General features: G+C 40.0%; 1 protein-coding gene across 1 annotated transcript in view; it reads left to right on the top strand.

The window, feature by feature from the left end:
• The first annotated feature begins 6 nt into the window (after nt 1–6).
• BICDL1 (BICD family like cargo adaptor 1) overlaps nt 7–15059 on the top strand; it is an 80891-nt gene continuing 65838 nt past the window's right edge. Inside the window, exons 1-2 of the mRNA XM_004379025.3 lie at nt 7–451; nt 7364–7579. Coding sequence (XP_004379082.1) covers nt 23–451; nt 7364–7579 — 645 coding nt within the window. The 5' untranslated portion in view covers nt 7–22. The remainder of the gene's footprint in view (nt 452–7363; nt 7580–15059) is intronic.

Here is a 15059-nt window from a genome sequence, read left to right as displayed (position 1 = left end):
GCGGGCACCGCGCGCGCGGGCCATGTCCGCCTTCTGCCTGGGCTTGGCCGGCCGCGCTTCAGCACCCGCCGAGCCGGACAGCGCCTGCTGCATGGAGCTGCCCGCCGCGGCCGGGGACGCACTCGCGAGTCCAGCCGCCGCCGCCCTCATCTCCTTCCCCGGAGGCCCGGGGGAGCTGGAACTGACGTTAGAGGAGGAGCTGGCGCTGTTGGCGGCCGGGGAGCGGCCGTGCGACCCCGGGGAGCATCCTCAGGCCGAGCCCGGGCCTTTGGCCGAGGGGGCCGGGCCGCAGTCGCCACCCACTCAGGATCCCGAGCTGCTGTCGGTGATCCAGCAGAAGGAGAAGGATCTGGTTTTGGCAGCCAGGCTGGGCAAGGCGCTGCTCGAGAGGAACCAGGACATGAGCCGGCAGTACGAGCAGATGCATAAGGAGCTGACGGACAAGTTGGAGGTGAAGACCCCCCGCCCGGGGTGGGTGGGAGGCAGTGGGAGCCCAGGCATCTGCTCGGCCATGGACAGCCTTTCCTTACCCACCCTACCTCGCAGAAAACCTCCTGGAAAGGGGCTTGGGCGGGGGATCTCGGATTGTCAGACCAGGTTCTACACTGAACCCACCTGACTTTCCCACCCTGCTCACAGCAAGTGAGACCATGCACGGGTCCCGCCGCTGTGGGCCATTCTATATATGTACTGTACACAGTGTCTAAAATAGAGCTTACAGTATGATTAATTTATACAGCACCGAGATGATGTGTGCACACAGAGAGCAGGAGAAAGTCGGGGAGCATTTAAAATATGCTTCAGGCTTTCCCAGAAGTAATCTCTAATCAGGGTGTTAGCCTAAAGCTTTCCAGTTTGGGCTTTAAGGCCTCCAGATGCCCTTGTCTTAACTTCCTGGCAGCTCAGAGTTGTGGGAAACAAGTGCCCCTCAAGGAGCTTTATATAGTCTTCAAATACTCAGGGATTAGGAAATGTGGTTCCATTGCAGCAATCAGGCGAGCCTGCATGCCAGGGCTCAACATGTGACCGCTGGTAGTGGATTTAATTTAGGCCTCAGTATTTATGTGTATTTAATTATGCTGTCTATATTCTGGGTCTCATGCCTGCAGTTGGATGGTCAAATGCAACGTATGGGAACCATATTACTTTACTGTTATCAATACCCTTATAGTATCTGTAATATTTTTGCTAATTCTTGAGACCAAGGCTTTCTGAGATAATGCCTGTTCGTTTTCTTGCCCTTAACTAGAAAAGGGCCCTGAATGTGATACAGACTGCCAGCATTTCTTAAAAGTGAGAAAGACTTGCAAAAAACCAAGGGCCGGGGGCCATCTATGGCAGTGGAGACAAGCTTATCCATTTCTGCCTGTGCGTTTACTATTGTTACCCAGTTTGGTTGTGACCAGTTCTTTTCATTGTTAGTTACAACAAGAGAAGAGTACAGTAGTAGTCCTGTATAAAAGGTGTGAAATTGATCCTAGTCCAGTTCCTTATCACTGCTACTGGTTGAACAGTCAGAATGTAGATTCAGAAACTTTTCTATAATAATATTTAAGTGTCTGTAGTCCCACAACATATCAAAAGTAAATCACGGGGAAAAAAGGAAACCAGTGAGTGCCCTGTAGTTCAGTTGGCCTGTTAACTAGGTCTGCCAGTCAATGAACTCCTGAGACATGTCTCTGAAAAGTGGTCTTTGAAACCTATGGGTAGACTGCCAAAAAGCAACCCAATGAATTGAATTGTTTAATTTTCACTTGAAGTAGAGGTCTAGAAATAAAAGGGTGTCTTTTTTTTTTTAAAGAGATTCAATTACACGACTCTATAAAGAACTACTACTGCAGAGATTTATACTTGTGATTTCAGATTCTTTCAGTGAGAGACTTGATTGAAGAGACAGACAACTTGAAAGGAACATCACATCAGTCAGTTTGATTAGTGATAGATTTCATGGTAATCCTGAGTGTGCAGTTACACACATCCTGGGTTCCATGTGGAGCCTTTATACATTTCTTCAACAAAAGGAAAAGATTTCAAAATTCTGCTGTAACAAGAAATGTTCTATTGTAAAAGAATAAACTACCTTTAACTTTTAATTATTGACTTGGTAGACACCAGTGAAATAGCTTAAAGCTCTTAAACTATTTTTTTTTAACCTTCATTCGTCTGTAGGTCAGCATACAAACTCTAGTGTTAAAAAAAATTTTTTAACAGCCAAATATCAGTCATTGTTGAAATGAGCCATGTGTGCATGGGGGTTCAGTTATACTATTCCCTCTAGGGTATGTTTGAAAATTATCATGAGTTTTTAAAAATACACATTTTAAGATATAAAGATATTGGTGTTGGTTGCTTATGAATGCTTTTAGTGTTAATATGAGAGTGACAAACCTGATTAACATGGGACTACTTCATTTGATAGCTGTGAGTGAGTTTTTCCAACAGTATATTTCTTAAGCAGTCTAAATTTTAGAATGCTTAGACAAAGTTTCTAAAGTTTAACACTGGAACTACCTTTTCAATTAAATTGAACATTGTGGAGTAGGGAACTAGCCCTTACTTTAAGAAGCACTGATAATTTCCCACACACTGTCAGACAGTGGAATCAAACACATTTTGTACAAGTCAATTTAAAAGGTAAACACATGAGTGGACTCCTTAGAGAAGAGTGGGGTTTGAATATTATAGAGTGGTTTTATTTTAGTTTTATCTGCTCCTTTACTTTGTTTTGAAACTAGCACCTTTTTTAACTTCAGAGCAAAAAAGCATTTTCAGTATCTTTTCTACCTATTCATCAGTTAACATTGAACATCTCTCCAGATCTTCGTGTCAGACCCAAGATTTTCTGTTTTGTCATTTAAAACATAAAGTACTTGACCCTGTACCAAAAACCCGTTGCCACCGAGTCAGTTCCGACTCATAGCGACCCTATAGGACAGAGTAGAACTGCCCCATAGGGTTTCCGGGGAGTGGCTGGTGGATTCGAATTGCCGACCACTGCACCTCTATACTCTCTTTAAAGGCATACGCTCTCTCTCTCTTTCAGGAAACCCTGGTGGTGTACTGGTTAGGCCACCACACTCTTGTTAAAGGCAAACTGTCTGTCTTAACCACTACGCCACCAGGGTTTCCTAAGAGCTATAGCTGCTAACCAGAAGGTCAACAGTTCAAATCCACCAGCCACTCCTTGGAAACCATATAGGGCAGTTCTCCCCTGTCCTGTAGGGTTGCTGTGAGTCGGAATCAACTAGATGGCAGTGGGTTTGGATTTTTCAGTTCTCTCTCTTAAAAGACTTTAATGTTGTAAAGGGTTGAATTAGAAGTTTTTTAGCTCAGGGTTAAAAGGAAGAGTCTATTTAATTTTAAAGCTGTAAGTTTTGGGGCATTTCTTTCATCCTTGAATTGGCTATACTGTATTTAATGATTCATTTACTAAACAGATTTGCATACACTTAAAGTTCTAAAGGCATTTTTTTAAAATTTATTTCTTCTGTATCTACAATTAGTCCTTTTGCTTTTAAAACTTATACCCAACCACGTCATTTATTCCTAGAATATAAACTAGGATAGTAACTTACATTTATAAAATGTTTTCTTTAGGGGTTAAATATTTTCATTTTTTTAGTTGTTTTTAATGTACAGCATTTCCATTTTTTTTCCATTGCTGCTGAGAGTGAATTATCTCTTACTGCTGAGATAGTCTTTTTTTTAAAAATAATACTGTGTTTTCTATGGAAGTGTGCACAGCAGAGATAATCTCTTTCCTTTCTTATGTTTTCTTCCCCTATTCCTAGGCCAGTTCTTATGATTCTAATATCTTTTTTCAAAAGAGCAAAAAATTGAGATGAAAGTGATTACCTAATGGGAGTCACGGGTAGATTTAGGGAAGCTAACCCAAGGTCCTGATTTGCATTCAGTGCTTGGTCCACTTAAATAACAGTACTTTTTCTTAGTATTTTTCAGTTACCAGGTTGCTTTTTTGGTCCTTTGCAGAAGTGCATTTCTGTAAATACCTATTTTATTGTAGGCTAATGATGTTGACTTTTGTTTTATGGAGTTTTAAATAGACTTTTTTTTTTTTTTACAACAGTTTTAGATTTACAGAAAAATTGTAAAAAGAGTACACGGAGTTCCCAGATACCCCGGACTCAGTTTTCCCTTTAACATCTTACATTTGTATGACACATTTGCCACAATTAGTGAATGAGCCAATATTGCTGCATTATTATTAACTAAAACCAAAAAAAACAAACCAGTTGCCGTTGAGTCAGCTCAGACTCATGGCAACCCCATGTGTGTCAGAGTAGGACTGTGCTCCATGGATAGGGTTTTTAATGGCTGATTTTTTCAGCAGTAGATCGCCAGGAGTTTCTTCCAAGGCACCTTTGGGTGTACTTGAATCTCCAGCCCTTTGGTTAGCAGCCAAGCACTTAACCGTTTGTGCCACCCAGGAACTCCATTATTAACTATTTTATTTAGATTTTCTTAGCTTTTACCTTTTTCTGTTCCAGGATCCCATCCACAGTGCCACATTACATATAGTTTTCATATCTCTTAGGCTCCCCTTGACTTTGACAGTTTCTCAGACGTTGCTTGTTTTTGATGACCTTGATAGTTTTGATGTTGGCACTGAAAATACCCTAGAACCCCAAGAAACAAGGGAAAGCATGGACAAAGCCTGGCCCCTACACTTCCTGACATTCTGCCTGGAGTTTGTTCGTTAATAGGAAAATCTTGATTTTTTTTTTTCCCCCCCAAACGTTTGGGAAACCTGAAATAGGAAATTTGCCTCTTGTCCATAGAACTGTAAGGACAGAATAGACTAATCAGCACCACCTGTCCCCAACCCGTTCCCCCACCCCCCGCCCTCCAACATGGATTGGATTATTTTAGTTGCTTGATTGGGCTGTTCACTAACAGCTGTTTGCTGAATATTTTGAAGTCTCTCTGTTCTTTTAGAACACAGGCCTAATTTATCTGGCCTCAGTAACACTGTGATTAGTGAGCTCTTGCTGTTGCCTTCTGCTCAGTCTTTTTTTGTTTTGGGAAAACTCGATAAAACCAAAGGACCACAGTTTTAGGATTGCAATTAGCATTTGTTTCTGCATTCCATCTTTCTGAAGTTTCTACAGTCGCTAGAACATTCTCATTTTGTGAAGTTTAGCAATATGAAGAAGGAAGCATGGAGCAGGAAATTCTCACGCTGATGAGTAGAAGTCCCTCCCTTGCATTCCTTTCCCACATGCTCGATAACTGAGGCTGTAAAAAGTATAACTATAAAGTAATGCGCTTTTTCAACAAATACTGTAACTAGAGTGGCTATATCCAAATAAGTTATCCCCTTGAAAGTCATCTACTTGGGTGGCTGTGTGTTTATTTCAGTAAATACTGCCTTTGTTAGTGTGCGCAGAATTTTCGTTTTGGATCACCTTTTTAATCTTCTGGCACATTCTTTCGATTACTCTTCATCATGGTAAATTTTCATCTTTTGGGGTACCTTTGTCTTAAGAAATGTCAACAAGCTATTCAGAACAACCAAAAACCAGAAAAACAAACCTACTACTATTGGGTCAATTCTGACTCACAGCAACCCCATAGGGTTTCCAAGGCTGTAAATCTTTACGGAAGCAGACTGCCACATCTTTCTCCAGCAGAGCCATGTAGTTTCAAACTCCTGGCCTTTCAGTTAGTAGTTGAGTGCTTTAACCACTGTGCCATCAGAGCTTTTTTTTCAGAGCAGAGTTAGAGGAATAAGATGGCAGGACAAAAGTTTATAATCTCATTTTTAAACAAACCTCAGATGTGAAGTAATGGGACTGACTTTGTTGCATGACTATAAACTGACCCTTAAGACTTTCCAAGGAAGCATTCCAGAAAATGTTTTAAAAGATGGAAACTTTGATAGAATAAGAGTATAGATTCTCAAGGTGAAGAGATAATTGCGTACTGTGAAGGAGAAAATTCACATGCTCATTTTAGCTGATTGAAACAACCTCAGTGCTTAATATCAACCTTGCGTGTACATCAGAATTTCCTGTAGGCTTAAAAAAAAAAAAAAAAAGATGTTTAGGCCTCATCCCTCCTTAACAGTCTTAGGAACTGGGGTCCAGGGGTCCAGGTCGGTGTTATTTTGAACAATTACAGAACTTTTCTGAGGGCACCAAAAATTAAGGACCATTAGTTTAGCTTACACTTCATGTACTCCTTGAGATATAGACTTGGCTTTTGCACATATTATGCTTTTTTGAGGTCACCATATTTATCTCACTGAAACAAAAACAAAAATGTTCTTATTTCTTTAATCCGAAGGAATCCCTTTCTGTTGAACCGCTACTTCCAACCATCTGTATTTTTCCTGAATAGCACTTGTCACACACAGCTGAATACGCCGATCAGTCTCCCCCACTAGAATGAAAGCTCTGTGAAGACAGGGACCTTATCTGTTTTGTTCATCACTGTGTCCCCAGGACAGTACCTGGCCCACAGTAGCCACTCAAGAATGAATGAATGGAACAGAAATAAATATGCAAGGCTTAATGGGCCATGATTTAAAGTAGGCCTGAACCTGAGATTACCTTAATGATTTTGAAGTACAGTTTTCAATATGGCAACAGGTGCCCTGGTGGTGCAGTGGTCAAGAGCTCGACTGCTAACCGAAAGGTCAGCAGTTCGAATCTACCAGTCACTCTTTGGTAACCCTATGGGGCTATGCTATGATTTGGAATCTACAGCAGTTTTTTTTTTTGTATATATCAAGAAATATTTATTGAGTTACGACTTAGAGCACTAAACAGAGTCAAGGGACTTAGTGACAAATCTCAGCTTTGCTATTTACTAGTATTGACCTTGAATGCTTAACCTCTCTTTCATCCTGTGTTGCTGCGTTTGTAAGAAGAGATGATTAAAGGATCTCTGAAGTTCTTTCCAGCTATGAAAATTCTGTTTTTCTAAGTGCCAGGTATTATGATGCCAGGCATAAGAGATGGTTCTGAAAGAAGCCTTCTTAAAATCATAATGAGTATTTTAGTTATGGGACTGTTTAAATATACAGTTCATCCATTGATCAGATGACTTGCTAAATTTCAAGTGACTGCCTAAATCTAGAACGGCATGCCCAAGGACAGTAATGAACATAATACCATTAAGTGTTTTCAATAGGGGTGGTGTTCTGTTTGTGAAACAAATTCCTTCCCTGATCTGGATGAGGGGAATACTTTTATAGCTGCAAATTGGGTAACATACATTTGTCCTATGTGGCAGATTGTTTTGTTTGCTGACTGACTGGGGAAAAGAAAATTAGGAGTCTGTGAAAAGAGAGAAAACAAAGGCTGTGGAATTTTTAACAGTTTAAAAAATTTTCATCCAGCACTTAGAACAAGAGAAACACGAACTAAGAAGACGATTTGAGAACCGAGAAGGGGAATGGGAAGGGCGAGTGTCCGAGCTGGAGAGTGATGTGAAACAGCTTCAGGATGAGTTGGAGAGGCAGCAAGTTCACCTGCGGGAAGCAGATCGAGAAAAAACACGGGAGGTGCAGGAACTGTCCGAACAGAACCAAAGGTTACTGGATCAACTCAGCAGGGTGAGTCATGAGTTAAGAATTCATGGGGTAAAATTCTAAAAGTTAAAACAGAGCTTCTCTGAAATGTCAGCCATGTAGATGGTAACAGCAATTCTGATTCTTGTTGCCTGTGGGTTTGATATCAGTGAGCTAAGTATCTCGCACCTAGAAGAACTTCGGCAGTGCTGAACTAGAAGTCAGGAACCAAGACCAATCCTTGTCATTAACAAGCTATGAGACTTTGACAAATCACTTAACTTGGGAGTTTTCTCATTTGTAAAATGAAGGAGCTGTGCTTAATGATTTCTGATGTTCCTTATAGATCTAGAAGTCCATGATTCCCTTACCTAGAGAAAGCCTGTCACTGGGGAAATTATCTTAGTGTGTTTAGTTCACATATTAAAAGGTGCCATCTTTAAACTGAAAAGCTTAGGGAAAATTTCTAGAGCAGATGTTGTTGCATTTGTGTGCATACATACTTTCGTGTTATTTAAATGCGATAGGAGGTGTGTGTCTGTATTTAAAATTTGTTTTTTTAATGTCTGCATTAAGTAAAAATTCTTACTTGTGCTGTATAGGGTGGTGTCCTGGTATTAATTAACCAAGGTCAAGGATATAAAATCATTACAAAGAAGGAGGTTGAGAGCTGAATAGGTAGAAATCTAATCTAAATACAGAACATACCTTTTTAACAAATGCAGGAATGTTGTTAGTGCCCTGATCTCTAAATCAACCTACTGTTGGAAATAAAGAACTGGATTTACTGTTGTATCTCAGTCCTTCCTATGTGTTAAAAATAGAACTGCTAACTCTTTAGTTAACAGAGAGAAAGAGCTACTCTGATCTCATCTCTAAGAGCTAATGTTCTCATGAAAGCGCCAACTTATCCCCATGGTTAGGTTTGGTGCTTAGGTCTTTGGGGAAGTTTAGCTAGAGCAGCTTGTGGTTAAAGTCCTGGCTCTTCCACTCATTTGATGGTGGCATAGTACAAAGTTGTTTAACTAGTTTGTGCCATAGATATTTCCTTTGCGTACTCTGAGATTGGTGAAAACCTACATACCTCACAAGTAAGTGTGAAGTAAATGTTGACTTTAGGAGATGGGGAGGGGGAGAGGAAATGATGCCAAATATCTTGGAAAATAGCCAGTTTCAGGGAAATATCAGAATGTATGTAAAACTTGAGAATTGAGGTAGTAGGTAGAACTAAAGATCTTACCCACAAGTTTCCCATTTAGGGAATCAAATCACCTTAACCTCTTTGGTTGGGAAACAAGAGTTGGACAGTTTTTAAAAAAGTCGTTTCACAAGGCCATCTCAGTTAACACTATTTCTGACTCTGTTCTAAATACTTTTTCAGTAACTGAGAAGGGAGTGTCTATCCTTGAAAGATTTTATAGGTTTTTGAGTCTTTTCATTTATTATTCATGAAAGGTTAAATAAACTAACCAGCTAGACTTGGCCAGATTGATTTACTTGTACAAAAACATTTAGTAAATACTCTGGGCAGGAGTTTCTTATGGAAACTTAAGGAATGAATACAACAAACTAGAACAAGTAAAGGGAAAATTAAGATTTCTTGGGGACTAAGTTCATGATGGAGCCCTGGTGGTACAGTGGTTAAGAGCTGGGCTGCCAACCAAAAAGTCAGCAGTTTGAACCCATCAGCTGCTTCTTGAATACCCTATGGGACAGTTGTATTCTGTCTGATAGGGTCATTGTAAGCCAGAATCAGCTGGACAGCAATGGGTTTGGTTTTTGGTTTTTTTAAGTCCATGATACAAAATCGTGTGAGCAGAGCAGATTTAACCCACTCTCCGATCTGGTGAAAGGTAGGTGGCCAAGGGAGATGAAGGGAGAATGCAGCTACTAACGTGACATAGCGAAAGAGCACGGGGCTTGGAATTTGGATCCGTGTTGAATCTTGATTATGCTTCTCATTCACTGGGTGACTCTGTTTGTGCCTCACTTTCCCTGTCTTTAAAATAGGGGTAAAATTTGTACCTCACACAAGTACTGTTGAAATGAAAATGAGATAATGTGTTCTGTTCAGCAGTATATGAAGGTAAGGATTTGCTTCAGTATTGATGGTTATTTTTCTAAAGTAGTATCTTTAGAGTTGAAGTTCCTTTGCCTAATTCCTCTGTAGAAAAATCCTGAGAAGCTGCTCCCAAAAGAATGTAGGAGAGTAACATTTCCCAGAGATCTAGATTCTTGTTATCCTCATTGGTCTTGAATATGGGCACTTGGTGAGTTTCGTGGCCTTTTTCCTTTTCTCTTTTTAAACAGGACAAGCCCCTGGGATTTCCATAAGCAGCCAGTTTAGATTACGTTTTATTATCATTTTATTAACTTAGTATTAATGAACTAGAGGAGTTGAGTACTTTGAGGTGAATTAAGATTCTCCTAGGACAAGGCTGCAACCAGCAAAGGGAGTAGAAGGCCATGCTTTTCTTACATTGTATGTAATGTATTGTGTGTGTGTTAATAATACTTTATTATTTTAGGTGAAAGTTTACACAGCAAATTAAGTTCCCCTTTAACAGTTTTTATATGCCTTATTCCATGACACTGGTTACGATTTTTATAGTGTGTCACCATTCTCATTATTTCCATTCTGTTCTGTTTCCATTGATCTAGCTTCCCTTCCCCTCCTTGCCTTCTCATCTTTGGTTTTGGGTAAATGTTTGGTCTCATATAGTTAGTTGTTTAAGGGAGCACATTACTCACAGGTGAGATTGTTCATTTATAAGCCAGTCTATTATTTGGCTGAAAGGTGACCTGCAGAAATAGCTTCAATTCCAAGTTCAAAGATTGTCTTTAGGGCAGTAGTCTCGGGAATTCCTCTAGTCTCTCTCTGTCCAGTAGGTCTAGCCTTTTTTTTTTAGGAATGTTAGCTTTGTTCTACATTTTTCTCTGGGACCTTCTATTATGTCTCTGGTCAGAACAGTCGATAGTGGTAGCTAGAATGTGTTTTTGTAAGCATGACATGTATGATACCTAAAATGTAGTACAATATTTCTGTGATGTTTTCGTCCAGAGTATTTTTACGTATAGTATTTTCTTTGACTGCTATGGCCTCCAAGGTTGTTGTTCCTTTTATAATAACAGCTTTATTGATATATAATTCACATTCTATGAAACAGCCTTTCAAAGTATACAGTTCAGTGGTTTTTAGTATATTCAGAGTTGTACAACTGTCACCACTCCCTAATTTGAGACGGTCTTCCCCCCAAAATAAACTCTATACCTACTAGTAGTCACTCCCCATTTCCCCTGCCCCCTAACACCTGGAAACCACTACTCTACTTTCAGTCTGTATTGGTTTGACTATTCTGGACATTTCACATAAATGGAATAATCAGTATGTGGTATTTTGTATCTGGCTTCTTTCACTTAACAAGCTTCATCTGTGTTGTAGCATGTATCACTACTTCCCTTGTTTTTATGGCCGAAGAATATTCCATAGTATAGATATACCACATTTTGTTTATCCATTCATCAGTTGATGGACATTTAGGTTCTTTCCACTTTCTGGCTCTTGTGAATAATGCTGCTGTGAACATTTATGTACAAGTATTTGTGTGGCCAAGACTCTTTTCAGCTCTAAAATAGAATTCTATGAGCATATGTAGTCCATGAGCGTCTGGATCCTCACTGTGATGAAGATAGGTATTGTTCTTATTTTATAGCTGGGAAAACATGAGGGACAAAAAGATATGTGACTTGACTAAGCATCTTCTGATTTAAGGCTGATACGAGTTTCTGTGCCTCAACTTTAGATTTTTTTTTTAGTTTTTTTTATTTTTCCCATACAAAAATTTATATATACGTTGTTATGTGACTCTTAATTGCTCTCCCCATACTGTGACAGCATATTCCTCCTTTCCACCCCTGATTCCCCATGTCCATTCAACCAGCTCCTAACCCTCTCTTTCTTCCCATCTCACCTCTGGACAGAAGTTGCCCGTTTAGTCTCTTGTATCTACTTAGCTAAGAGGCACACTCCTCATGAGTATCACTTTATGTCCCACAGTCCAGTCCTATCCCTCTCTGAAGAGTTGGCCTCGGAAATTGTTTTAGTTTTGGGCTGATAGAGAATCCTGGGGCCATGCTTTCCGGGGTTCCTCCAGTCTCAATCAGACCATTAAGTCTGGTCTTCATACTAGAATTTTGAGTTCTGCACCCCACCTTTCTCCTGCTCCATCCGGGACTCTCTGTTGTGTTCCTTGTCAGGGCAGTCATTGGTGGTAGCTGGGCATGATCTAGTTCTTCTGGTCTCAGGCTGATGAAGTCTCTGGTTTATGTGGCCCTTTCTGTCTCTTGGGCTACTACTTTCCTTGTGTCTTTGGTGTTCTTCATTCTCCTTTACTCCAGGTGGTTGGGACCAATTGATGCATCTTAGATGGCTGCTTGCAAGCTTTTAAGACCCCAGATGCCACTCACCAAAGTAAGATGCAGAACATTTTCTTAATAAGCTTTGTTATGCCAATTGACCTAGATGTCCCCCGAAAGCATGGTCCCCAGACCCCTACCCCTGCTACTCTGTCCCTCAAAGTGTTTGATTGTATTCAGGAAACTTCTTAGCTTTGGTTTAGTCCAGTTGTGCTGACTTCCCCTGCAGTGCGTGCTGTCCTTCCCTTCACCTAAGATAATTCTTATCTACTATCTAGTTGCAACTTTAAATTTCTAAGGCAGCCATTAAGATCACAGGTGCTGGAGCCAGAGAGCCCTGAAATCAAACACCAGTTCTGCCTTTTACTAGCTGGGCAAATATGGGGAAATATTTTTATCCTTTTAAGCCTCTGTTTCCTCCTTTGTGTAATGGAAATAATTATTACTATTCCATGATAGTACGGTGAGGACTTAAATGCAGTAATACATGTGAAGTTCCTAACCATAATGTCTAGCATACAGTAAGTGCTTAATAAATGGTAGCCACTGTAATTACCATTTCATCATCATTTGGATGGGATTTCTGCATCTGATCAAACATTGATCCTCTAATTTGGTAAGAGAAGAATCTGAAGTATCCCTGGCACCTGTTGTTGTTGTTAGGTGCCATCGAGTCAATTTCGACTCATAGCGACCCCATGTAAGCATCTAGCAAGTAAAAACTTATTTTATTCCAAAAAGTCTTGTGAGCTTTGCATCTTAATCCATAGCTGATCTGATTGCTTTGACATATATTTTAAAATGTTCTGTTTTGTAGTTAAGTCTCTATTCCCAAATCTTTGTGTAAAATTGACCCTTCTAGGAGTTGGGTCAGGTTTATTTTATGGCACCTAGTATCCCCTGAAATACTGCTGCGTATACCCTGGGAATACATTTATCCCAGTTTATCTGTTCATTTGCACAAGATGCCCTCTAAGTTCTCTTCTAGCTCCTGAGATTCTGTGAATTTCATTTTTGTGAGACTCAGGCTGACGTATTTGGAGAAAGTGTAGTTCACGTTATAAATTAGAAAGTAACACCAGGATGGCATTGACAGTGGCGTTTATAGGACTTGTTAGACACCTAGCATCCTAAGTATGTCGAAAGTGGAAAGAATACAATGGTGCTTGCTTCGGGAAAGAGGAGAGGGCTATACTTGGTGCCTGCGGTGAATATCTCTATATGTAAAGCATGAAGTGAAGAATTTTGGGGAATCCTGATGTATAATGCAATGCTTTTCACTGGCATTCCAGAAGAAACCTCCAGAGCCCCCAGCTGATTTTCTCCCCAGCACTGCAGCAAAGATATCAGAGTTCTGCCCAGCATTATAGAGTCCTGAAGTGATTATTTACCGATTTAACCTGCCACAGCTGTGTAGCACAGGTTAGGCGCTTTGGAAAATCATTTCTGCCGCTTGTACATCAAGCCAGAGCAATGATTTGAACAATGTAGAAACACTCTTGCTTATAATAATATCAACAATCACAAGCTTCCTATTTAGCCTTTCCAGTCTTGAGAAGCAGTTGAAGTGAGAGATTATTTTCAAAATGCATTTTAGTATGCATTTAAAAATGTGTTTGGTGTTAGAAACACCAGATAAGAAGTAAAAGAAGGCATTTTCACAGTTTGTACTAATAAAATACTGTCCACACATTCTTGCAAACACTGGGGCCAGACTTGAGCACGTGCTGACCAAAGAATGGTAAAAACAATTGATTGCTTTTAGAAAACAAGATTTAAAAATTGTTCAGGCACTCCTCCCCTAAAATACATAGCTTCAGGGTTTGTAAAAACTGACTAGGAAATTATCCTACGTTTCTTCCCTATAGTTTTATGTGTGGTGTATCAATCCCAACTTTTCCTCCTCCTCCTCTCCCCGCTCCTTGATGAGGAATTGATGGAATACCAGTTGAGATGTTTTGACAAATGGATGGGTACTAGAGATGCTCTCTCATCTATGTCAAGAAATTTGGAAGACCGCTTCCTGGCCAACTGACTGGAAGAGATCCATATTTGTGCCCATTCTAAAGAAAGATGATCCAACAGAATGCAGAAATTATCAAACAATATCACTGATATCACAGGCAAGTAAAATTTTGCTGACTATCATCCAAAAGCAGTTACAGCAGTACATCGACAGGGAACTGCCAGCAGTTCACGCTGGATTCAGAAGAGGACATGGAAAGAGGAATACCGTTGCTGATGTCAGATGGATCTTAGCTGAAAGCAGAGAATACCAGAAAGATGTTTACTTGGGTTTTATTGACTATGCAAAGGCATTCGACTGTGGATCGTAACAAATTATGAATAACATCTTGAAGAATGGAATTCCAGAACACTTAATTGTGCTCATGAGGACATAGAATAGACCAAGAGGCAGTCATTCGAACAGAACAAAGGGTTACTGCACGGTTTAAAGTCAGAAAATGTTGTGTGTCAGGGTTGTATCCTTTCACCATACTTATTCAGTCCATATGCTGAACAAATAATCCAAGAAGCTAGACTATATGAAAAAGAACGGGGCATCAGGATTGAAGGAAGATGCATTAACAACCTGTAATATGCAGATGACACAACCCTGCTTGCTGAAAGTGAAGAGGACTTGAAGCACTTACTGATGAAAATAAAAGACTACTGCCTTCAGTATGGATTGTACCTCAACATAAAGAAAACAAAAATCCTCACAAATGGACCAATAAGCACCATCATGATGAACAGAGAAAATGTTGAAGTTGTCAAGGATTTCATTTTACTTAGATCCACAATAAGAACCCATGGAAGCAGCAGTCAAGAAGTCAGACAATGTATTGCATTGTGCAAATCTGCTAAAGACCTCTTTCAGGTACTGAAAACCTAGAATGTCACTTTGAGGACTAAGGTGCACCTGACCCAAGCCATGGTATTTTCATTTGCCTCATATGCATACGAAAGCTAGACAATGAATAAGGAAGAATGAAGAAAAATTAATGCCTTTGAATTATAGTGTTGGCAAAGAGTATTGGGTATACCACAGACTGCCAGAAGAACGAACAAATCTGTCTTGAAAGATGTACAGCCAGAATACGCCTTA

The sequence above is a fragment of the Trichechus manatus genome, unplaced genomic scaffold (assembly GCF_000243295.1).
Source record: "Trichechus manatus latirostris isolate Lorelei unplaced genomic scaffold, TriManLat1.0 scaffold00061, whole genome shotgun sequence".
In the NCBI taxonomy this organism is placed as follows: Eukaryota; Metazoa; Chordata; class Mammalia; order Sirenia; family Trichechidae; genus Trichechus; species Trichechus manatus.
This window is presented reverse-complemented; position numbering and strand designations above follow the sequence as displayed.